Genomic DNA, 27029 nt, shown 5'->3' with positions numbered 1-27029 from the left:
CAGCCAAAACAGGGAAGTGGGTTCTCTCTGTCAAAGGGCAATGTGATTGAAATGGTGGCGAGCCTCGGCGCCCCCATCACTTCCTGTGTCGGCCCGTGGGCTGTAGTTTCTCTTCTTTAGATTCCTTTACAGTATCTACGTAGTTGGAACACAAAGGGCTACAGCTTTCCACTGTCTGCAATTACACCCCCTTAAAGAAAATGATGTGCCATTAGAAGTGGGAGTGTGTTTGGCAGGCAGAGAGATGGCAGATTTAGGGCGAGTTATTGATTGGAAAAGTGGGGTCTGTCACAGCACATTAGTTCTCAGGGGAGTAATCCACAGCAGGTTGCTGTGAGAAGCATCTGCTGCTGGAGAGAAGTAATTAAAAACAGGATGTTGAGGCAGTTGCCATATAAACAGGAAATAAGATGGTGGTAATAGACACTTCACGCTGATGCTGTGAGATGGTTTTACACCACGTCGACTTAATGGATGCAAAGCGCATACCTCAGGTGAAACGCTCAAGGTCAGTCTGGACCTGGATTGAATACAGATGAATGTGTGTGATGATTAATGCGAGTGTGAGCCGGTAACAACTATGAATTAGGACATTTGGCTCAAAGAACATTGTGTAATCAAAACTTCTTCCCCCTTGATAGCTTATCGTGGTGGTTTTTCACTCCCTTAACAGATCTTGAGAAACAGGAAGAAAACCCTACTTTCCCACGACTTCTATCATTTCTTCTTTGTGACATCTGACTTCTCACACGAACGGTTCTGTCTCTTTGTCACACGTTGTTGTGATGAATCAGATTTGCCATTTGGTCAGCTCCGATGTGATCCTGAACCCTTTTTTTTCTCCACAGCGGCCACGGTATTTTTACCCCAGGAATTTTCAGCTGCTCGTTCAGTCGAATTCTTATTCCTGTGAAATAATTATCTATTGGCTTGTCCTCTCGATGTGTCTTAAAAATCTCCTACCAGATGGTACTTTGTGTTCATTGCAATATGTTGTTATGACAACAGTCTGTGTGATGTTTTCCTCTCCTTGATACTTGTCATGTGGTTGCCTCAGTAAGTTCCCCACTCAGTAATAAATCCATTTTAAACTATATCCTATAAATAGTGTAGGTATAGTTTTACCCACAGATGTACACAACGCTGCATTTTGTTGTTCCCTAGAATAAAAGTTTACACTCTTTTGTACTCGTCCACGGTTACAAAACAAACAATCAAAAGAACAGTGTTAATAAAATGATTAATTGACCCTCTTTTGTCTTGCCTGTCAATATTGAAAGTAAAAAGTGTAAAATGTCTGTGACAAGCCTATTTCACCTCCTTCACCATCACCACTTTACCCTGTTTTACACTGCCCTCTAGTGGCTCCAAATCAACACTACAACACTGAGTCTGCCCAACAGCCATTTGTGTCTTTGAAACAATCAGATTTTTACTCATTGCAATAATACCAGGACTTTCGAAACACATGGATTTATTGGATAACGTTTTATGTAGCAGCTGTTGTGTTATTTGTGAAATCGTTTTCGACTGAAAACTTATGTATTTATAGTACAGACGAGCATTGAACCATGTTATGATCACCTCCAAATATGTTTAAAGATAATAGATATTAGGGATGCACAATGACTAACTTTTTTACTAGAGCCAATTATATTTAGCCAACATTGCCGTTTGCCCCCTAAGGTGATTTGAAACAATAATAAATGTTGATTTTTGAATAGTCATAACTGTTCTTGTTTTTGACGCAACAGTGAGGTTGGTCATATTATTTTGTTAAGTCAGAGGCAGAGATGATTCATCTTTACTCACTACATCTTAGCCTTTCTTAACCTAAGGTGTGTACATAAAGTATTACAGTAACAAATGTTATCGGTAATTGGCATCGGCATCAGTAATGAAAAGCAGGAAGTTATCGGGATAGGTGGAAAACAACAGTTATAGTGCATCCCTAGTAAATATGATATGCGAATAATAAACTGTGTTTGAGATGGTGCATTCTCTGTTTAAAAATCCTAAAATTACATATATTCTTTCCTTATTGAAAAATACATAATATATGAATATGCAAATATTGTTCTATTCAAAGTTTTTCATAAGTTCACAACTGGACACAAGATGAAAAGTCTGTTGTCAGTGTACAGTGTCTGCACTGGGTTCACGTCTGTGTACGTTACATTTTAGACCATCATAAACCCCAAAACTGTGTTCATACATAAGCATGATGAAGTTTATACTTGAAGGAAAGCACTGAGAAACTCTCCTGCTTCATCAGAAGAATAAAAACAACCTCAATGTCAAATTCACATCAACATCCCGTGCGTCATTCACTGAAAGTTCAAGTCAAATAACAAAAAGGAAAACACATGAGTGAAGGAGGACTTAAAGTCATCTGACAAAAAGAGAAGTAGAACTATGGGGGTTTTTTTGGGACACAATCAGACGATTAAAATATTGAGTATTGATGCCTCTGATACAGATTTCAGATGTGTGGATACATTGTTGTGTCCAGCCCTTTGAAAGAAAAAAGTAAGTTCAAATAGCTTATGATTGGTTGCCAAATAATATATCTCAGTATTATTTGTATTATCAAAGAGCTGATAATTAATTTCTGGCCACTGCTCCTCAGACTCTTTTGTTTGTGCTGAGCTGGGACGTCAAACAAACTTCCCACAACTGAGGACTTAAATTACCTTCATCACATTTTAAAATCATTGTGTAACAAAAAAGGACAGTAACCATGGGGAGAAATAACTTCTGTTGTAAATTGTTTGAGTGCTTTCTCCGTTGTGTTAACTGAAGGCACATGTTGGCCCCGTGGTTTTGCTCATGCCTTGGAAGTGGCTTTGCTGCTGCACTTTGCTGTGACATAATGAAATCAATGCTGCTGAGCTGGTGTCTGGTAGCATTCTGCCGGATGTATGAATGAAATGATGTGTGAAGAGCCGTTGAGATGAATATTGTTTTCTATTTTGCTCTCCAGTCACTTTCAAAAGTTTTGGAAATAACCGGGTTATGAAAGTAATTAAATGAATCTCTCATCAGAGAGTCATCACCCTGCCACAGTCCAACTAACCCCAAACCAAGTGTGATCTGGTAACCTTAACCATTTACCCTAACGATGTCTAATTGTTTTGTATCTATGCATACAATCTGTTTTTATTCGTGTGGTTGGCGGAATTACAGTTCTAAGAAATCTGTTTATCATATTAATCTATATGTTTCCCAGCATGAGGATTATGCATATTTTTATACGTCTCTCTGAGTCATGGTCTTATCTCTGATTTGAAATAAAAAACAATGCATACCAATATATTATTCAAGTAAAAAGGTATTGTTAAAATAAGATGCCTCCAAACAAATAAGTTAATACATACAGATTTTCTTTTCTTAACTCTATAACTACATAAACAAAAGTAAAAAATTGTTGTGGTAATGTAAATAATAATGTTGGTCTAACCTGTAGTAAGGTCAACTCTAAAACTTCATAACCTCAAAGCTAACACTTAAAAGTTTGTTTTGTTTTTTTTAGAATTTGGGTTGAATCTCAGATCCTCACCCCACCTCTCCACATATCAACAGAATGAAAAGGAAGCCTGTGAAACTGCAGTATATCCTGTTCAGGCAGTTTCAATGCAACTTTGCATGCAACACTGAGCTTCATGAAATTTGTGGTATACTGTAGGTTACATTACCATCTTTATTTTAGGATTACTACATACTTGCACATTCATATAGAATTATTGTCATATGTGACTTTTCACACCTGTTGATCAGTGGATAACACGAGTGGAATTACAGCACAAAAAAAACCTAATCCCAAAATAAAGACAGAATCCCACATTTTATACAAACTGCAACTTTTCAATGTGTCAAGAGAATTCTGGGCAAAGGAAACAACATTCAAACTGACAACTTCTTAAGGTCTCCAAAAGCAGCTGAATCCACAAGCATTTGAACACAATTACATAATTATTCATGTCCAGTTGTAGCATAACGCAATGAATGCTGAAGTAGCTGCTGTAATGAATGCGCAGTTTATCAGTTTAATGACTACGTGCAGAACTGAAACTTGCGAATGTGAGTCTGATTGTGAGTCTGATTGTGAGTCTCTACTTCCCACTTAAATGTCTCACTTCCTAAAAGTAACATTGTGTGTGTGTGTGGACGTACTCAGTTGTAAGGTCGTTGTCTGACCACATGTGTAGATGTTCACCAGCGTTTCTTTCAGCTCTTCATCCATTGACTGTTCGCTGTGCTCTAGCTCACCAGTTTACTGGCAAGACATGAACATGCTTTATCATTCTTGTCTTTAGCTTCAATAACTTTGGAGTTCCTGTGCAATTGACCAATTTTGTTGAGCAAACACAAACAGAAAAGATGCTTCATTTTCCTTGTTAAAATTTTGTTCATGTTCTTCTCTTGTGTAAATTAATCTGGTCCAATAGAGCTGGTTTCCAATGGTCCCAACACTGAGTGGCTGCTTGGAGTCCATGATGACATGACATAAGTTCATTTCAACATTCATATTACTGTAACTCATCTGAGACAATACGGAAGTAGGCCCATTGAGAACATAAAAAAGTGTCTCACATCTACTGCGAGTCTCCTGTGTGACCATTCTCCTTTAATTTCTTATCTGAGTGTCTTCCACCAGTTGAACCTAGAGTTGTACTATTGAGTTGGATCCTGTTGCCATCAAGCATATCTTTAGAGGAGCCTTCAGGTGAAGTCCTCACTGCGCTGGAGAAGGAGACGCTGACTGGTAGTCTCAGCATCCTCTTGAGTTTCCTCTTGTAGCCCTTGCAAGCGAAGAAGTAGATGAATGGATCCAGTGAGGAGTTGAGGTTCATCAGACACACTGTGATGTGCAGCGACACCTGAAAGGCCGTCAGCTGAGCACAGTCAGGGTCCGACACCAGCTTGCGTATCATGTACTGCAAGAGGTCAATGTGATAGGGGCTGTAACAGATTATAAACACCAGGGACACACAGCAGATCACACCGATGGCTTTGCGGCTGCGACCGGACTTGTCTGTCAAATGGTTTTTCTTGGCTGAGAAGTGGAGTTTGGAGCACAGGACGGAATAGCACACCAGGATTGTCAACAGAGGGATGACATAACCCAGCATGACCGCGCCAATCAGTATAGTGGCAATATGGGGGACATTCTCAAAGTTGGGGTATTCCATACAGGTTATATAGCCATCCTTTTCCTCGTTGGTCATAGGCATGCCAACGAGGGGTAGGGTCTGCACCAGGACCAGCACCCACACACCAACGCAAATGTAGCGGACGTTGCTGACCTTCCTGAAGCGACCAAAGCGCAGAGGCAAGACCACGGCGATGAACCGATCTACGCTGAGGCAGGTCATGAAATTGACCCCCGCGTAGGTGTTGATGTAGAAGATGAGACCCGAGAACTTGCACAGCAGCTCACCCAGAGGCCAGTGGAAGCCCAAAGCGTAGTAGAAAATCCTCAGAGGCAGGGACAGCGTGAAAAGGATGTCGGAGATGACCAGGTTGAGAGAATACAAGGTGGTGGAGTTCATCTTCTTCAGATTGGGACGGATGACGTGGAGAGCGAGGCAGTTACCCAACAGTCCCACAATGAATACGGCGCAGTAGAATATGGGCATGAGGACCCTGGCATAATCCCGGTGGGCGTACAGGGTGTCACAGGTAGGGCCACTGCTGTTGGTTGAGGTGGTCAAGGTCACAGGGACAGTGGTAGAACCCATCTTGATAACTAAGGAACCAGCAACTGCAAAAAAAGAAAATAAAACCCGTCAGTGTGGGGGATGTACAACTCTTTTTCTTTTTTTTTTGGTTTGGTTTTCTGTGGACTTCACATAAACAGGAAACCCAATCAGATGTGTGAAAAAAAATATGAAAAAAGCAATCAAATGTCTTTGTCTGTGTTGAAATGAAACTAGTCAAGTACAACTCTGGTACAATACACAATGCTCAAGTCATGACTTTCAATAAGGAAGTAAAATAAGTTACAGCATTTCTCATTACTCCTTTCCAGACAATAGCAGTTCTATTAGGAAGAGAAAATATCTTGTCAGTAATTGTGTTACCCATTAAGAGTATGGTGGCCCACCACAGTCTCATTTGGGTCTGCCATAGTCTCTCACAAAATATATATATATATATATATTGTGGGGTTTTAACAGTGTTTCACCATCTCTCATCTCTGTCAGTCAGCCCCTCCTCCTGCTCTATCTCTCGTCTGCGGGCGCACACACACACACACACATATGCGTGTACACACAAACATGGGCCCCTGGACAGGTCGTGCTGGACCGCTAATAAATGCTAAATGCGCTAAATCGCATTCAAATTATTGCAAACACCTACCCCACCCCCACCGCTGCCGCCATGGTCTCCTAAAATCCTGTGGGAAACACTTATATTGTTAGAGGAGGTTGTTCTTTTTTTTGTAATGCCTTTGCTATTAAATTATCTCAACAAAGTCAAAGGATGATGTTACTTTAATTTTATTTGTGCCACCAAACCTAACTAATGTTAAAGTGACTATGAGGACTTGTGGAAAGCGGAAGTGTTTTCACACTACATTTCCCATGAGCCTCCGTGCGCACGGTGAAATTCTTGGAAAGTGAGAGCATTTACCAAGAATGGTTTCATTAGTCAAGAACGAAAGTCGCTGCCCAGTGGCGTTATTCCCATGACCCGCCGGGCAGCGTTAGGGAAACTAGGAAATGTTAAGCGAGTCGACCACTGAATAATAATATCAAGTAACTATAAAGACAAAACAATATATTTCTCAAAAATGGACCCATTAACAAGTGGGGGTAATGTAGATTCATCCACATTAATATGAGACAATTTTATAACCAAAAGCAAACTCCTCATGGTATCTTTAAGTGGACTTTCTCAGACAAGTAGTGTGACACAGCCCAAAGTTGTTTTTGTGGTGTTTGGTGCCCCCGTGTGGTTGTTCATGAGCACAGCAGGGCTGAAAGTCCACATGTTTGCGCTTTCACCAACCAGGACCTGTATGTGTAGACACAACAGGTGTCACATTCACATCTATGTGACCTATGTATAGAGCTACCAATCAACCTAGTGTCCGTGTCTTTGGACTGTGGGAGGAAGTTGGAGAACTCAGAGACAACCCACGCTGGCACATGGAGAACAAACAAACTCCACACACAGAGACCACAAAGACAGACCTGAGGATCCTAGAGCCTTCATACAGGGCTAACCACCCCACCACCACCTCCATCTCCACCACCACTAGGCTACCGCAAACAAAACAAAATGTGAAAGTGAAAAGCATCTGAAGCTGTAAAGCACCTAAACTTTTCTACTACTCACCATTGGGCAACGCAAATTTACTTCTTGTTTTGCTCTGGACTTTGACACACAAAGACACAACACCATGGAGACGTAACTCATAAAAGTGATCATTGTGAGTGCAAATTTCCAACTTGACTAAGATGGTGATAAAGATAAATTTACTACAGTATTAAGAGCCCTCACCCACTGGTGTACATACAGTATCTGACTCACAGGACATGGAAGTTTTTTTTCTTAAATTATGTTTGTACCTAAAAGTGACATGAAGGAAGTATGTGAACAATACCAGCTTTACCGTGATTCTGAGCACAGCTGCAACACTCTCACACTTAGACTGCAAAACAACGTGGTGTTGAGACACACAGCCTTGTAATGAGGAAGTCTGCCTCCCCAGGGTCCACTGCCTTAACAGTAGGAAAGTCATATTGTTTGAGCTGAAATTATACGCGTGGTCCCGCTGTGGCCATCTCCTTGTGCAGTGGAGAAACACATTTCCTGGCCCGATTGGCACAAGTGAGGGGGTATTTGGGTCACATACATGCGCAACAACAACACTACTTTCCAAAACGCCCTTTCTTATTAATCTAAAACATACTTTTCCAATGGGACACAAACAGGTATCAAAGTGATTTTCCAAAACTATGATTGCTTTCTTAATATTTTGATATATTTGTATAGGCTATTGGTAGCTGAGAATCTTCCCCAATAATCTGCCAACATCATTATGTAATCCAGTTATCACCATCTTTAAACTACTGTAAAGGATTTGCCATTCAAAAGATTAAAAATAATTATACAATTTTTAGTCTGTCACTCAAAAATAAAGCACATTTTTCTATATCGCAAATTCAGTACATGTTAAAATGCAAAACACACATCCACGCCTGAGTCTACCGTATGTATTATCCAGTATACAGTGTATAGCCTACTATACTTGAAGGTCTTACCTCACAGGTGGAATATGTTTCTTCTTAGATTTACTGAAGCCACATTAATCCAGAGCAGATGAAACTTCTTGTGCAAAGTTTATCTCAGTTACAGGAGCTGTCCTGACAGCACTACAACCACGCTGGGCTGAGAGAGAACAGCATGACATACAGAACTCAAGATCAGTATCGACTGCCAGTAACCATGGTGACAAAATATCCTGTTGTAGTTGTCTCTCTCTCTCTCGCTCTCTCTCTCTCTCTCTCTTTGACACACACACACTCTCAGCATGTGTTTGTGTCTCTCTGCCTCTCTTACTTTTTTGCTAAACCTTTTCAAACTCTCGCCTCCCCGCACACAGTTTTGAAACACTCAACTGATTGCAGCCAAAAAAGTGGACGAGACAGAGAGGAAAAAAAAAGAAAGAAGCAAAGACGTCATGTGACGCCAAACTGATGTGTGTGTGATGTATGTAATAGTTCGTTTGGGTTTAGTGATTGATCAACATCTGGAGGAGGGGGGAGGGTTGAGACATCTGTGACATATCTCAGGAAAAGAAAATCTAAGTTTCATACAGCACGCTGTGCCATGTGCTCATGAGAGGATGTGGCTGCAGCCGATACCTTTGACTAGTAGCTAACCAGTTTTACCAATACTTCTTTTTTTTTCTTTTCTTTTTTTTCTCTGCTTAAAAATAGTGTCACAATTCTCTCAAATGATCCCGACTTCAAAATTTTCATGATTTTCCCGTCTCTGAAATCTCCCTTTGAGAAGAATCAGATGATTGACAGCAAAATGAGGAACTCCCCTCCACTGTGAAGAAGCACCTTTTGTTTTGCTGTGTATGGCACAGAATGACTTTTATAAAAAAAAAAAAAAAAAACCTAGAGCTACAGTTCTGAATAATTTCGATCCAAACAAAGATTTCTCCTGTGATCAGGTGCTTTGAAGCGTCATGCATCCCACTCATGTATCAGAGAGGTGATTGTAGGTATCTGTCATATAACTTTCCTGCCCCAAAAATCCACAGTTACTTTCTGTGGTGAGAGGGTCTCGTAGTTAAAAGCCCTCGGCACGCGAACGTTTTTTTGAGTAAGAGCAGAGGCACAGGGTAAAAACATAAATGATGCTTTGGAGGTGAGATCAGAGACGAGTGGAGATGTAAAATGTGGTCAAGAAAAAAGAAACCAGAGAGAATACGATCGCAAAAAAAACAAACATGTCACCCTCTCGTTATCATATCGATTCAGAGAAACGCAAAAAAGATAATAGTGCAGCCAAAAGTCAGCAACATTTTTTCACAGTATTGCCTCACACATGTCTACACACACACACACACACAGTAGTTATGTACACTGACTGTTTTCCTGTGGGTTTCACACGTTCTAATCACTCCCGCCCTTTTTTGGGTACATGGTTACCGCTCTGCATTTAAAAAAACATCTTCAGCCCTCTGAATATGCACTGTGAAAAAAAATTGCATCGTGGCACATGGCGGTCAAGCACCTGTACATTTATCTTGATGAATGAACATGCTCAATATTGACTCCCAGGCTGAAATCAAGACAATGCAACAGGTGCAAGAGACATCGGACTGTGAGGAATGTAAAGCATGCGCCCATATGTTCAATGTTGCAAATAACAAATAAAATGTACTCACAAGTGTTAAACAGTATTGACCACCACCTTCCTTTGTTCAAAACAAGCAGAGGAAGCAGAGTAACTTCCTCATGGCCTGGCCTTGTGGGTCTGACTCACTGGGCTTCAGACGACCAGATCACACCCATCGCTGACAGACAACAGGCATGGTATTCTGCCATGGCTATTCATAGAGGACAATGGAGCTGAATACCAAAGAAAATGAAACTTGTAATGTCCTCACACTCTCCTCCTCCTGATATTTGGATATTTTCAAACAGAGATGTCAAACAATAATAACATAATAATAATGATAAATATAAAACTTTAACATGAACTTACGACTGTGGATTTGGACTGTGAGATAGGAGCACTGCTGCAGAGAATTTGATACTCATCAGTGGTTCATATACATCCTGTGCATAAGGACATCGACAAAAAGAAACTTCAAGAGGAAATCCTCTTTAGCTGTTGCCCGTTGACGTATCTTATGGCACTGGTGTAGCCTGTAACTGATGCTCTCATCATCATGCTGCTGGCCAGGGGGTTTATACAAGAGGTGGATGAAGAGTTGAAGAGATGTGTTGCTTTGCTTGTGTATTCTGTTTTTGTTTAGTTTGGTGTTTTTTTTCCATCTGTGCATTTCCAAGTCTCTCTGATATGGTTTCTCAGCTGTTGTCAGGACTTTCAGTCTGAACACTGTGTGGGGGTTGCATGCAGTGAATCTTTGCTTTGAGGTACCAATGTGTAAATGTGGGATATAAATATAATTTGACCTTTTCAAGTAAAAAAAGAAAGAAATCGAAAACGTTTTTTTTTTTTGTTTTTTTTTCCGCTTGCCCAAAAATGGTACAAAATAGTGCTGTCTACGTGCGGGTGCGTCTAATAGTGTGATAGCAGGTGTCATCACTGTTTTTCGGTACACAGTCGAGATAAGATTGCAACAGTGGTACAGGAAACTTCTGTGGTTGTTCTGCTTCTTTAGAAAAAAAAGATAGGTTGAGTAACAAAAATTACATCTGACTGTGGAATTTTAAAACACTTGACTGTATTGATAACATTTGAGTGTAGAATAGTAATATGACTCAGAAGACAACAGACTCATTTTGTGTTTTCTGGAGTGCAACATTTTTTTCTTCTGTCGCACAAATGTTTATCATTGCTTCTTTAATACAGTGACTAGAGTGCTTCTAGATTTTTACAGCCATAAAATTATGTAAAATAACTGTTTTATGATATTTTCTGTTTGTATTTTACTCCAATTTTCACTGTCAGTCTCAAAAGCAGAAGCATAGGGCAAAAGTTGCGTTTTGTAACATACAGTCCAATAAAAGCATACTGTAGACAATGACACATGATGTGCTGGCTCTGCACTCTAGAACATAAAAAAAAAGAAAAAAAGTAAAGTTAATGTCAACATTGAGATTTGTCAAAGTTGCAAGGGTGTTACCGTGTGACACTTCTGTCAGCGGAGAATCAGAGACACTGCTGCTGATGTGTAAACATGTGGGTGTTATATTTCAGCAAATGATTCGAGTACAGTAAAAACAAAACAAACACTTTATACAATAGTGGTTCTCACATAGTGCATTCACATTTAAGCACTGGTACTGCGCCAGACCAATAATGCATTTGCTATTTTACCATCGTCCCCACAGCCCACGTTTTTAAATAGTACATACACTTGTGCTCATCTTAGCGCCCATGAGCATACTGGTCTTAGAATGAGGTGTGGTAAGGCACATTGTTGGCACGTTGCTGTCTTGAGACATGTGTGCCACGTTCTTTAGACCATGTGCTGTGGGCTGTTGTTACAGTAGTAGAGGGTTAGGGTTAGTCAGTATGAGGGTCCACTTAGTCGATGTGCTCTGAACAAAGTAAAACTATCACAATCCAACTTTGCAGCTGCACTGTTGATATCTCAGAGTTTATGCAATTTGACCTTTTTGTTCTTTTTTACTGTGGATCAGTGGAAATGGGCTCCAATTACAACAGAGGATGTGTTGTAATGAATGTTGTTGTCATTATTCCACTCATTGCTGCTGAAACACACTTTTAAAAAATGTGTTCAAAACTGAATTTGGTCATCAAAATTATATTAGAATTTCAAATAACAAGCCCCTACAACAATTTGGAGGCAGATATGGACATTGGACAGCATTTAAAATATCACACTGGGACAATTCTGATTATTTTCCTGTGTGCAGAGCATTGAGGAGCGCTTCTTCTCAGAGGAACAGTTCTCTCTCCTGGTGAGAGCAGAGTACTGCAGCTGCTGAGGTTCAGATACAGTATCTCACTGCGGAGTAAAGCAGAAAAAATAGGTCAAAGATTTGCATTTAGAACTTGTTTACAGTACACAGTGTTGTGCTATGTTGTAACCCAGGAAGTCACAGGATGGCAACAATGTCTTAACTACTTTTTCAGAGGCAAATTCTCCTCTGAGTAAATTCAACATGGCTGCAGACGACAGCAAAGTCTGAAAAGAGGTTTTGTCCCTGTTGCCCAACTACATTATGACTGCAGCCCTGAAACAGATGCTGTAGCTTGATAGTCCATGTTCATCATCTAAAATCTACAGTATTTAAAAGATTATAATTGTTAGACCACATGAAAAAGAAAGCAGTTCGTTGTATGTAGCGGTTTTAGTTGTGTGCTTAAAACTGCACACAGTAGTTAACCTGACACAGCGCATTGGTTAGTTTGGTTAACTGAAAGTACTAGTATACAGTATACCAAAACCAAACCAAAAGCCACAAACAGAAACTACATTTGTACATCTGTCAATTCATACCATCTTGCAATACATGCATTTCCAATGGTTCTGTCTTTAGAAACTAGTCCGAATCCAATGGCAACGGAAAGTACAAAGAACACAAAGAAGATAACCAAACAAATATGGTCTTTTATTTGAATATAAACATCCCAATCTGCAATTATGCTACATCTTACTATGAACCACCCCACCTAAAAAGATATGCAGTACTACATTATCTACAGTTTTATTCTTAGAGGCTGTCATTGTAATAATCTTTTTTTTTTTTTTTTTTTTTTTACATAATTCCTCCAAACCTGCAGCAGGAAACCCTTTCCTGGATTTAAAGCTGGACATCTCTCTGCTCTTACATTTTTCAGCTTATACTGTTAAATAAGTGAACCAATGTAGTGCTGACAAGAACTGTTGACAATAGGGAAAACAGAGTCTAGCACCATGCAGCCTCATCCTGTAGCATGTTTGATTGTGATGCTGAGGTTGAGTTTCCTGTCCCATCAACCAGCAGGTGAGGTTGAGGTTTACAAAAGGTTTAAACAAGAGGAAGTAGCACGAAAAACATAAATTGGGGTGAATTTTTTTCCCCACAAGTCAACATAAATGTTACATAAGTATATATATTTCTTAAAAGAAGAAGAAGTTTGAATCTGATGAAGCTTATTAACCCAGATTGGAAACCTACTGATGTGATGATATTACACCATCTGAACAACTTCTCCTGAACAGAGCAAACAGAAACATCTCCTGACAGATATGTAATTGTTGCTGTCAATCAGTAATTCTGTGGGGATAATTCTGTGGGCAAACATCCTGTTTCCTGTTGAGAATTAAAATGGCAAACAACCAGATAAATGTTATCAGTGTGCATTATAACCACATAGTTGAAGCATGTCATGTTTTAGGTGATTAGCTACAACCACATGTGTCCTTATTGCTTGTGTAAGCACTGAAGTTTATCAGTAATTTCACAAAAATTGTTGACACCGCGTTAAAAGTGTTGACAGTCGTAACTGAATAAATCTGACGCTACTCAGAATATTTCGATAATACGATATCCTGATGGCAAATTTACATGTGTAGATGTTTTGATGTAAATGCACTGAAAAATACAAAAAAATAAAACAACAACAACACCTATGTAGAATAAACTTAAATCAGATTTACATTTTAAAGTGTAAAGCACAGGCAACATTCAGGGCCTGACTGGAGGTTGATCTGACAATTTAAGTTTGTTTTGCTTTTAAAAGGTACCTCTCATTTACATTGCTACGTACGTAATTAGGACGATTATGAAGGTAAACATTAATGACATGAGGGGCAGCACAGGAAAAAAAAGCAGAACTGGGGTTTGCCATGTAATGTGTCAGCGTGAAAAAGGGGCTTAGTGGGTGACAGAAGGAGAAGGTGTGAAATGATGACACTGTTATTTATTGATGGTGAGGAGGAAGTGGAAATGTGGCAGTCCAAACAAAATCTTGTGATTGTGCGTCATCGATTAAAAAAAGTCAACTCCTATCGAAAGGGCACTGAGCACAGACAACAGACTCTGTACACAGTGTTATCTTGTTTTTCGCGAGAACTTTGATATGTTCGATTTAAAGGAAACTTGATTGGTTTCAATGGTTTGTGGGTGTCTCTTTGATTGAACATGGATTGATTAAACCAATTGCGCTTGAGATCAGCATTGTTTTTGCACCGTTTTCAATGTGAAATGGAAAGTGCAATTTCCCACATAGATGAGATTAACTTTCAACATATCATTTTTCAGTATCTAACCTTTCTAATGCAGGATGTTGGCGACTCTGCAAAAATCACAGTCATGGCAAATTTTGTTCAGGTATTGAAAGTGTTCAGTACGGTGGACCTGAGGGCACAACATACTTCAACTTAAGAGAAAACATGTGCAAAGATGCTAATTCAGATTCATTTTGATAACACATCAAATGTTTCTGGGGACACAAAAAAGTGACGGACCCAGCTAAAGACTAAGGCTAAGCTAACATTAAGGCAGAAGTAAGCGGAATGTTTGTGTTAATATTGTCTTAAATAGTTATATCTTCCGACAGCAATCACTTATATAGAGTGTTTGGTCTGAAACACGGGTCTGTCAGTCACTCTGCTCTGCTGTAAGCCGAGGAGAAAACTTTCCTTGTATCCTACAACCTTTATCCAATGAGGAGAGAGAATGGCATAAAGGGGCGGTCCTCTCCGTGTGTGCAGCCAAGGGATGCGCGTGAATGTGGTGACGTAGGGACAAGGGTGGGGACTGCTAACTCCATCGGCTGACAGGAAGTTGGCCAAAACGACCGGATCGCTTACTTCTGCTTTAATGTCTGTATCAATGTGATAGTGACATTATAATAAACCAAACATGCTCACATTATTTTCAAAGACCACTAAGCATCAGCTGTGTTTATAACTCCTACAGTCCACAACACTAAACAAGATCACATCTAGGGCTGCGTTCATAATATGTCTTTTTTTTTTTTTTTTTTACTTTTATAGTAGTAAAATTTAGCTGCAGGTCTAAGACATGATCATCACATGAACGTTTATTCAGAGCTACCAATCAACCTGATCTTAAGAAACTTTCTTGATAACCACTGTACCATTGTAGCGTTCTGCTCCATTCAGTCTTTTTATATTCATTTTACTTTGTTCATAGTGACCAATCCACAGAGAATCATTACTCTGGCCTTTTTTAGCTTCTTGTTCACTTCTTTCAGTTTTACAGTAAGCCTGTGTACGATGGTACTGTGTTGACTCACTCTCACTACTGTCACCAGTGTTGTTTTCAGCCACAATTCAGCTGTTTTCACAAAGGAAAAAGCCCTGTATGCTCCCCAACCTGCTGAAAACAACACACTAGGTTAGAGGTGAATATAGTGGAAAATCTCAGCAGCTAAAGAGCCTGAGGTTTGATGTGTAAAGCAATTGCTGCCTGTTCACATGTTAGTCATTAGATATGTAAAAAATACAGCGTACACTGCCACAGTTCAATAACATCACAAAATGATCATACAGTTGAATCAGTTCCTCCCTCAAACAATTGAGCCTTTTGTTGCACGACTGTTTTAATAGTGTATCAGTATCAACTAGGTACTGTAATACCTCTGTAATAAACTGCCAGGTGAGTGTGTGTCAGTGTTTTTAAGGCTCATTGAGCTTCACCCACACAGCTAATACCATGCAGTCACATTGTTCATCTTCTAAAAGTGCAACTTGCATTTTCAGGAACCAGTGATCAGACAAATGTCAGTCAAACAAATGAGTAGAAAATAGTGGAAGTACAGTATAATCAAGCATTTAATGGAAATACCCAAATTAAAGAGACATTTAGCCTACACATTGGCATTTTCCCCTCTGCCAGATGTTGACACCCCCATTACTGCATTTCTGTCATCCAGATGAGATCACTGCAGCGTCCTTATAGAGCACTTAATATTAACCCTTATACCACACCACCACCTTCACAGCTCAGGCAGATTTTAGTAGTAGTAGGTGATAGGGCTGTCACAATCATGAACTTTTAGTTGATGATTAATTTTTTTTTAAATTAATTGCCATACAATTGCCATACAAATATTTGCGATTAACGATTTAATAGTCTTTTTCTGATTATTTTATGCCATTATTGACTGTAGTATAAGCCTAAACATAGTTTAATAATACACACACACCTTATGAGGAAGAAGAGGAAGAGCCATTTGTTGGCTTTGCAACTAAATCCATGATGCTATGTCAATAGACAAAATGCTCAAATGTTAGAAATAAAACGCCTCCAGATAAACAGTTTGTGGTGCTCCACTCAAGTGTCATTAAACCATAGCAGACGAAGAGGGGGACGGGTGATGTCATTTAGAGCAGTGGTTCCTAACCTTTTCTGGCTCGTGACCCCATTTGGACATCACAAATTTTTGGCGACCCCATGTGATCGCGGCCATCAATCAAGATGATCGATTTATATTCAAGAAAGTTAAACTATAGAAAACAGTTGTTTAAGATTGTGTATAGTGTTTTTAATCATAATTTTAAAAAGAATAATAATAAATTAAAACAATATTTTTATCAGTAATTTATTGTTTTTATCAATTAGCTACTGGACATTTCAGGGGACCCCATTTGAATTCCAGGTGACCCCACATGGGGTCCTGACCCAAAGGTTGAGAAACACTGATTTAGAGGACTAGTCAAACCTCAAACGGTGGAAAAAGACGAGGACACAGTAAAAATATGACATTTCTGTTAGTTTCTTGCAGCTGTTTTTATACAAACAAATGGAAACGTTTACCCAAAATGATTGCAGTCAGCTCAAATAATTGCAATCAGGCGATTATGTAATATTAGTGACAGGACTACTAGGTGAATTACATCCAATATTATTTACTGACTCCCAAGGCCCCTAAATTAATAATTCATGTAATTTATTGTATTTATTTGTGTTTGTGCGCATTCTGAGTCCTGACAAGTGAATGAATATCACCACACACCAGTGAATATTCAAATCAGTTTAATACTTCTTTATAATGCTATTTTTGCTTATTTCTTTCGATGTCAGATCACAGGGCAGCTTTTCCAAAAACCCAGGAAATGATAAAGGTTAAATTTAAATATGGGACTCTGCACTATAAACAGACAACCTGCACCTGCTCGAGTGAGACACACACACACACTCACTCGCACGCACACACACATACAGCAGCTCCACCACAAGATGTAGGACCCAGGAGGAATGAGGCCTGTGAGGGGGAGCAGGAAAGGTGGGTGAGGAAGTGGTGCTGGTACTTTATCTCTGTACTCCCACACACAAGACAGATGTGGGTATGAGAGGGAGCGATGCGTGGCACGTCCTCGTACTGGCATACCCATAGTTCTTGCAAAATCAAAAATATGAAATCCTCCTGCGTTCAGAGGAATAATGTATTTGACAGCAGGAGGGCACAGCAGATTTTTATAATAATAGTTCATGTTTCCAGTAACAAATCAATTACATTTATACACAATTTTGCTAGACTCAAATTTTTTGCCTCAGGACTTGATACACATGTGTTATTCTACTTGAAGGAAGTGAAAGTTGCTGTTGTTGCCACTGCATTAATAACCACAACATTTTCACACAGAGAGTGAGAAAAAAACAAACAAGCTTAGCTTATGGCTAAGACACTTCCTTTAACCTTTCGCACACACGCACACTCAAACATGCAACTAAACAAACACACTCCTGTCACACAAATAGGGGCGGCTGTGGCTCAGGAGGTCATCAGGTCATCCACTAACCAGAAGGTCGGTGGTTCGATTTTTATTTTACCTTTATTTAACCAGGCAGATCATTTACAAGTTCTTATTTACAGTGATGGCCTGACAAAAAGCACAAGCGTCTTGAAGGAGAGGGGAAGGGGGCTGTGAAAGAAAGAGGGCTGGTTAAAGGGATGATAGCATATAAGCACAGCTATACAGACATATAGCAGGACAGAAACAGAGACAGGCAGGGTTAACATACAGCTATTCAGACATACAGGCATACAGGCAAGGCAACAAAGACAGGCGGTGATAGACAGGCTCCTCAAGTCAACATGTCAAGACACTGAACCCCACTTGCCCCCCAATGCGTCCATTGGGTGTATGAATGTGTTCGAATGGTTAGTCCCTGCGCTGTGCCTAGCGCTGTATGGTGGTCCAAGACAAGAGACAAGGAAAGCGCTATAGAAGTGCAAGTCCATTTAAATACTGAAAAACAATAATGTCTGACTCTGCTATATACTGTAACACCTCTGTTACTGCACAAACAACCCTGGCACTCGGATATTAACAAGAAAGGAAACAAGAATAATATTAAAAAAGAAGCATCATCATGTTGAAAGAAAAACAAAGTAAGGAGCAATATGTATTATACAAACAAGACTTAAACAAGCAGATGGTACTTTTGAGAACTGGAGGAGCACAAATTTGAATTTCTCCTACATATGTACATACACAACTGTGGTAATGAAAGACCTGCCAGTCATTTCTTAAGAAAACATTGAAATAAGAAACTGAAACGGGCTCTTTTTGGACGTTTTTTCCAGAGCAAACTATTCTGTGACAATGGTTGGTAACATATCTCTTGTAAACTCAGCTGTGGTTTGTCTCAGGTGTTGCTGCTGCTGTTCTCAGCTGTCACTTTGGAGGAGGCACCGGAAGTGTAGAGATAGTCCTTAAAGAGGCTCATCACCCGCTTCTTGTAGGTCTTGATGGCAAAGAAGTAGATGACTGGGTCCAAGCAGCAGTTGAAGTTCATTAGTGAAACTGTAATCTATAGAGAGAGTGGGTGTGTGAAGTGTGAAGAGGGAAACTGATGTGGAAAGTTTAAAATTACATTTAAAGACTAACTGAAACATCTCCTACCTGTAAAGACATCTTGAATGACCTCAGTTCCTCACAGGCGGGCTGGTGGTTTATCTTTCTGGACATGAACTGCATGACGTTGAGGTGGTAAGGGCTGAAGCATACGATAAAGGTGAGGAGGATGAGGAGGATGATGGTGTTGGCCCGGTGGTTCCTCCTGGACCGGCCCGTCACAGAGTTCTGCTTGGCGGTGGCTCGCAGCTTCAGGTTGATCTTGGCGTAGCAGCCCACGATGACGATGAGCGGGCCGCAGAAGGAGATGACACAAGCCAGGAGGAGGAGATACGGGGTGAAGAGGGAGCCCTCGAAGTTGAAGTACTCCATGCAGGTTCGTCTGTCCTGCCGCTCGTGCAGCATGCTGCGGAACAGCAGGGGCGCTATCTGCACGGATACCAGAGCCCAGACCAGGCAGCAGACCCGACGAACAACCCTGACGCTCCGTAAACACTGCAGCTGGTGGGGATGCACCATGGCCAGATATCTGTCCAGGCTGATGCAGGTCATGAACCCAATACCTGGTGGAAACATGCAGTTACACAGTTTATGCATAGGCCATACAGAACAGATTACCAAAATAAATGCAGGCAGAAGATGTATCCACCATCCCATACCCCCACTCTCTTATCTTGACCTATGCAAATATGGACACCTATCACATGCATCGCTCAAAGTGGAAAAATAAAAGTGGGTAGCCAAAGAGTGAGTCACACTAAGATATATGGTGACGTGTTGGCAACAGAAACAGTGGTGTTACCTGCGTATGTGTTTGCAAAGAAGAGCAGCGTGGTCAGTCTGCAGAGAAGGTCACCAAACGGCCAATCAAAGTGACGGATGTAGTAGATAATTCTTCCCGGCAAAGTCAGTGTGAAGAGGGTGTCGGAGAGCGCGAGGTTGACCAGATAGATGGAGGTGGAGTTGAACTTCTGCTTCCTCTGGCAGATCACATAGAGAACCAAGCTGTTGCCGCACGCACTGATTATGAAAACCACAGAGTAGAAAATAGGGAAAAGGACCACTGCAGCTCTCTGGTACACAAACACGTCGCAGCTGCTCTGGTTTGGAGAGTTTTCAGATGAGTCCACGGTGATGTTATCACCAGCCATCCCACCTGTCATTCTGATGGAAAGAAAAAAAGAAAAAAAAAGGTCACACTGTGAATTATAAATCATTCACATGCAGCATAGAAGTGTGCACAAGCGGGGGGACAATCCCTTCCTGTGAGTCATAAATAAAGATCACCATGAAGAGTATAGAGTACTTACACAATGAGACACAAAAGCCAAGTTAATTCACTAGTAGTGATGCTGAGTCTCCTGACTGTGGTTGTAAACTGAGCTGCGTTTTGTTGAAATCACAATGAAAAAGTTGAAGGAAGTGTTCAAATCCCACCTCTCCCTCTTGACATCATGTTTGGCACACTTAAACCCCAGGGCCCCAGAAGGTCTTGTTGACTGGCAGCGTTAAAACACGTGAGATGCACAGCCCCCCCCCCCCCCCCCCCCCCATCTATTCTTTCACATCTGCATTTTGTTCATGCATTTAATCCTTATAAAAAGCCTGACAATCACTAGTATGAAGCTCCTATAAATCATATTAAAATATCCACTACAACAAACCCATACAAACTGATTATTAATGTGATTTTTTTAATAATAGGTGCATGGTGCAGATATTTAATTTTCCATTTGAACAACTGTACTATCAAATGTGATGCTGTTGTTGACAACATATAATAAGCACAAGTGTCTTTTGAGTACACTAGACAATTATACCCACAGCTTTTAGCAGAAACCCCATCTTGATAAATGAACAGACCTTCTGACCTCTTTCTCTGTGTTTGTGTGTGCGCCTTGTGTTAATGTTTCTTTTCTTTATCAATTCCAGTGTGTTTTCTGTCTTCCACACACAGATCCAAGATAATCTGCTGATCTGATGTCTACCCATTCATGTTAAATGCATGTGTACGTGAAGTTGATGGACAAAAGTGTCTCTAATATCTAAAATCCAACAGTGTATAGAGGCCTTTGTGCCTTATGTTATTACAGATTTTTACTGTTCCATTTGGACCACTGTCACATGTGATGTGATGATATATTATAAGCACAAGTGGCTCACATGTACACACCCATTACAATGTCTTTTTTTTCTTACGCTGGACAATTATACACCACATCTTCCCTCTGAATAGAGCTTCTGACCTCTTTGTGTCTCTTTTGTCTGTGTGTGTTTCTTTTCTGCATCCATTCAAGTGTGTTTTCTGACCTCCACACACAGATTCATGATTATGTCCAACAACTGTCTACCTATAGATGTTAAATGCATGACGTGCATGTGACATTACATGTCTGTAACATGTTATTACAGTGGCTTCAGGTTAATAACACAGTAGATGTGTGTACAGGTTATTCAGGTTATTTGCACCAGTGCTTGCAGTGCGTGCAGCATGCTTTTTTTTTTTATAAAGGTTAGATAAAGTGATAGACTGTGAGGCTTTATATTATGTTCCTGTGTCTGAGGTTTCTCAAGCTTGTGCTCTGTATAGCTGAGGTGAAAGCAGGCAGACCTGAGGTGGAGCTGATGGAAGATATAGGAGGAAGCTGAAACATTTCTGGTGCCTGTGAAAAAAAACTGTCAAAATGCTGTGATGTGTGGATGAATCACTAACAGTTTGAAGAATGTCACATCTACATATAACTCAACCACTGAAAAAGATTAAAAAACATGTACAATCTCAACTGAAAAAGGCACATGGTGTTAGATTCTGAGAATAGTCACGGTGGTAACAATGTGGCGACATATACCTCTGCTCCAAGCAACGCGTGCAGCAGCAAACAAAACACACTCCATTTGGTTTGCATGTTGCAAAATGCATCAGATTACAACCTGAAGATCTCTGCGAATAAAATCCCACGGTGACAATAAAGTACAAACTGGACACTGAGTGGTCAGATCAAGAACAGAAAAGCAATGACAAAGATGCTTTGGGGAGACTTCCTTACCCAGAACATGTTTAATGACATGCACATGCTGACCAGACGCTTTCATAATATGTAACTCATCATAAGGGAACTGTCACTCAACAACACACTGATATACATTAGTACGCACTCCAGCTCTGAAAACCTTGAACAGCTACATCTTATTTGCAGTGTGACGTCTGTCACAAAAAACAAAAAACTAAACTAAAATAATAATGTTTAAAAAAGCAGATTCGTTTTTGGTAAGATACCATCCCATCCCATACTGGTTCCCCTTGGTGACATCATCAAATCAATCTGACATTTGATCCCAGAACTGCACAACTGTCACCCATTGTTTTATTCTCATTTTAAACATGCACCTATTCTAAAGCTAGAATTACAACCACATACTTCCTCTCTGTATAAGCTAAAGGTTTGTGAGTTCCCCAGAAACAACACTATAGTGAAGTACTCCATGTTTTTAAACTAATTTCAGTGCCATATCAAATTAGCTGTTGGCTTTTCTCAAAGTTTCCTACCTTGTTTCCCTTTAATAATAACTACACTCCATGAGGTTCCTAAGTAGATCATTAAATATTTGCAGTATAATGTATCGTTAAATCCACAGTTAACCCTCATTTTTGTCCACAATTTACCTCGGTATACCCATTGAGTACTGTGCTAATACGTTGTTTGATCTATAATCTAAAGCATTGCCATTCTCACAACTGATCTGTTACCAGCTATGGACAAAGAAAAAGACAATACATAAAATGATCAAATAAAATCTTATCAAAATATGAATTTTATACAACACATCTTCCAGTGCTATGCAGAATCACATGAAATTAATACAAGATAAGCGGTTCAGCTTTGTTACCAGGCCGACAGTAGAAGTACAGTAGAAGCACAGTGGCTACAGTATCTCATCTTGATTGCCCACCAAAGGCTTCCAGGTTGGTGTAATTGAAATGGATGGCTGCTGGATAGGCAAAAGGTCACTAATTGTCACCAGTCAAATGCGGTTATAATACAGCTCGCTTAGGTCACAATAAGGGCTTCATGTAGACAATGTCACCTGCAGGTTCGGAGCCTGCTGCACTTCAGGCCTACATTTCATGCTCCATTAATTCTGCGCACAGAGTTAAACATCTCGTACCATCTGAACGCTGCGCTGGGAAAGGAAAAGACAGTCGTTTGTTGAGCGCTCGCCGGGGTGCCCTGAGGGTCTCTCGGTGTTAAGTACTGCAGGAGCACGAGAGGACATGGAAAGAAGGAGATGATCACTTCTGCTCATGCATGACCTCCGCTTACTCCCCTAAATCTGCTTTAGCAGTGTCCACACATATGTAAGTGACTTTAACAGTGAATATCAGAATTTATGAAACAGCTACATCATTGACTCTCACCTTCCTGTTGACCTCAAAAATAAAACATCGGCTTTATTTTGGATCTGTATGATTCTGTGCCTTCTGTCTTAATCAAATTCAAATCAGTTGCTAAAAATTCTATTATTAATTTTTTACAGCATGCTAATTCTTATACCACACCAGTGCCATGAAAAAGTTAGAGCGGCGCACGTGGTAGTGTGTAGTAGTGTGTTTGTAGTTTTCTGGGTTGATGGGTGTGTGACATGAAAGGTCTTAGGAAATTGAAAGTGACGACCCAGCATGGAACATGCATGGAAGTCACTTCTCAGAAATGTGACCTTTTTCTGGTTGTTAAGTCAGGGGTGGGCTGAAAAAAAGAAGGGAGGGTAGGAAGGGGGTGGAGGAGGGGGTGAACAAACTGATTTGAAGAGAATTATACAATCGTCAATGGTGAAACTACAGCCCATAAAAGAACACCCCAGAAGGCATATCGTTTTAAAGGCACCCTCATGGTGGAGGGGGACCAGTGGTGTGTTGGTGAGGCAAACTGGGAACGACTTCTGGTGTCTACATGTGTGGAATAGCCAGCATGGTTCCACAAATGGTGCCTAACCAAATTTGGGATGTTTTTCGCTGCCAAAATGAATTGCGTATGAAACTTCCCCCACACAGTTTAAATTTAAGTCTCGTTTTTCAAGCCAGCTTTGTCGTGTTGCTGTCGATCCGTTCAGCAGCTAAATATGAGCGCTGATGGTGGTGTGCACAGATGGAAGAGGCCTTTTTAGTAATACTGATATTTATACACATAGAAAGACCAAAAAAAGACAAATCAAACAAACCCAAACAAAATACAAAGTACATATGTATATAGTTGCAGTGGCATCCATCCATTCATACAGTTCATACTGTACATCCTTTATGGAGTTACCAGCTATTAAACATGTCACCACTAGAGGGTGTGCAATCATTACAAATCAGAGAAAATAATCTGGCACTGTTTAAAGCAGAGAGCAAAATTCAAAATTGTTTCAGGATTTAATCATTTTTTTCTTTCAATTTTTACATTTCTGTGGTATACTTTTGGCATTTTCCTTTTTTTTTTTTTTTTTTTTTTACAAAGTAAGTCTAGTAGTGTTAAAATTGCGTGCTTGTGTGCACGTGTGCATTTGTGCATCTGTGTGTGTGTGTGTGTGTTTGTGCATAAGTATACTGCTGGACATACCGCAGGGGACTCCTGCATTGTCAGGGGGCCTCATGTGGCTCGTGTCTGTTCTCATCATCACCATCTCCCACCATGCATCAGCCGCTGCCCTGCCCTGCTCAGGGCCTGTCCCTCGCTCCACCACGCTCGCGTGAAGACTCTCCGTTCACACTTTGCTTCACGCTTGTCACCTTTACTACTGATGAGCTACTTGTTGTTTTGCAACTAACACCTTTAAACCCGTCGCTCCACCAAGGCAAGTGCGTTGCTCCTCCCTGCACGCCTCATTTGATATATGTGAAAGTATCAAAAGAGGGCAATGAGATGAAGAGGGGAAGTCACTGACTGACTGACTGAGGCTGTCACAGGAACTGTCTCTATATGCTGTCACAGGTGTTTGTGGATGGCATCTACGCTCCCACTCCTTTCATATTGCATCTTTCCTAATCTGCCATGTGTAGTGTCGCTGGTTGTGAAAAACACACACCAGCTCTCTGGGCCTGGTGTCCCTTTGAACTGTCTGTGACTTCACACCCATCACCATGTTGTGAATGCCATCCTTCTCTTCGAAACTCTCATGGTACATAAACTCATTGGTGTAATGGGCTCGCCACACACACATACACACCTCCTCACCAGAGCACACACACACACACGTGCGCGCTCTCATTGGCCTGTGACCAGTGAGGGATTCAGTGCTTTTCTCCACTGCTGCAACTTGAAAAGTGATTGAGTTCAGTGACTTTTAGTGGTCTGATCGTCGGTGCCAGAGGCATCATTTTTAATAGGCTGCCTCAGACGTTGCTCCAGGGTTTTTTGGGGGGGCATTATATCAAACACTTCGGGACTGAAAAAAAAGCTTTGTTGCAACTTTGACAATGAACACACCAATTCTTATTGGAAAGCATTTAAGCTTATACACCCCTAGCAAAAAGCAAAACACAGTGTTGCTGTCATCTGATGATTAAAATAGCTTTAAAGAACAATCGGTTTTGAAAAGTTATTTCCTGAAGTCTTTAGTGCTGTTTTTACAAATCATGTCACTCTGTGTGTAAATAAAAAAATGAATTGGCTTTTGCTTCTGAAGGAATTATGAGTGGGTGTATATTGAAAATGTGCAAAATGGAAAATGATTAATTCATGGCTTTGCTTTAAGTCAACAACTAATGAGTGTAACTTTTAAATCAGACATTTTTTAAAGCTAATATTCGAAAAATATCAGACTTGACTAGAACAATTACAGACAGTGCACTCTATATATACACTCTCTCTACAACACTACCATTGTATGTATACATACATTGCATGTATACGATGCACACACATTGACTTTGCACATTTATTGTCTGATTAACATCCACAGAGATACAGCAGCTTAGATTCTTCATATTGCAAAACAAAACACTCATGATCCTACATGCATGCAGCTCATTTACTGAACAAATGAACCAATATGAAGCCGTGCATATTCAGCGCTGCTTTTTGAGCGGTTAAATACTGAATAATGAAAAGGGGGCTGAAACTGTGCTCAGCACAAACAAACCCCTGATAGTCGTGATCGCAGCCAGAGCAAAACACACACACAGCAGACACATGCAGATGACTCGCTCGCATCAGCTCCAGATTGCTTTGTTATTGAAAAAAAAGATAAAGTGACAAATTATTGATCCTCCTGTCAGCCTAACTCCAACCCCCTCTGTAGGTGAATCAGAGGTCAGAGGTCAGTACAGCACCCCTGGGGCTGTTAGTGTGACTTGTTCAGGAACTTTAAAATGAATGAATAGTACGCTCAGACAACTGTCCTTTTGTAGTGTGGTTTTGTGTGTTTCTTTTTTTCCCCTGTCTTTTCAGCTCTCATTTTCAGAATCCACAAAAACAAAAAAAGCTCTGAGCTCTGACCTTTGACCTCTGTTATGTCTTAGTCCAGCAGTGGCTTTTATTTCTTCTTCTTTTTTTATCATCTATATCTTTTTTTCTGATGTTATTCCTTCACTGTACATACAGTAAACTGTATTCTGTCCGCGGCAGTGCGTGTTAAGCTTTAAAGAAAATAAATAAGGCAGGTGTTTCACTCTGTTTTCAAATCCTCTGAAGCTGAAACAGCAGCAGATCCCTAACACGTTGCTTCGTGACCACGGTGCGTAAAGATCAGAACTCGTGAACATAAGGTTAAACAAAAGACATCCTAGCAAACTGCTGTGTTTGGTCACTGTTCCTCTCCACTGATGTTATACCCCCAATATGTACATACTATACTTAAACAAAGCCGGTATTCATCTGTGGCCAGTGGCTTGGGCTGCGTTTGAAGATGTGTCCACGGTCGACGGCGTGGCAGGTTTTCAGGTCATCTGAGGCGATGTGCATATTTTGAATGTCATCTCTGCTGTTGCATTATTGTTTTATTCACAGGGCATGGACTAATTATTTCAACAGCTCTCTTCATTGGGGAG

The 27029-nt window shown here is 40.4% G+C and overlaps 2 protein-coding genes across 3 annotated transcripts; both read right to left on the bottom strand.

Annotated features, from left to right (window-relative positions):
* Window positions 1–3751: 3751 nt before the first annotated feature.
* gpr183a (G protein-coupled receptor 183a) lies at window positions 3752–9954 on the bottom strand. 2 transcript variants are annotated; one of them, XM_083996302.1, is made up of 2 exons: window positions 9914–9954; window positions 3752–5764 (listed from the first exon to the last, which is right to left on the bottom strand). In XM_083996302.1, exon 2 carries the CDS (start codon window positions 5739–5741, stop codon window positions 4596–4598), a length of 1146 nt encoding a protein of 381 aa, XP_083852428.1. In that variant the 5' UTR covers window positions 5742–5764; window positions 9914–9954; the 3' UTR covers window positions 3752–4595. The 2 variants fall into 2 exon arrangements, with proteins under 2 accessions (XP_083852428.1, XP_083852427.1); XM_083996301.1 differs by lacking the exon at window positions 9914–9954 and adding an exon at window positions 8274–8437.
* An 8837-nt stretch (window positions 9955–18791) lies between these two features.
* LOC311005148 (G-protein coupled receptor 183) lies at window positions 18792–24664 on the bottom strand (the record flags this gene model as incomplete). Its single annotated transcript, XM_083997492.1, is given in 5 exon segments — window positions 18792–18956; window positions 19049–19563; window positions 19803–20160; window positions 20163–20164; window positions 24601–24664. Coding segments are annotated over 5 exon segments (1104 nt in total).
* Window positions 24665–27029: the final 2365 nt, after the last annotated feature.

Source organism: Trachurus trachurus (assembly GCF_905171665.1).
Source record: "Trachurus trachurus genome assembly, chromosome: 21".
NCBI lineage: Eukaryota > Metazoa > Chordata > Actinopteri > Carangiformes > Carangidae > Trachurus > Trachurus trachurus.
This window is presented reverse-complemented; position numbering and strand designations above follow the sequence as displayed.

Coding starts and splice junctions, on each gene's coding strand:
- gpr183a (XM_083996302.1), bottom strand. CDS start 5,741: ATGGGTTCTACCACTGTCCCTGTGACCTTGACCACCTCAACCAACAGC.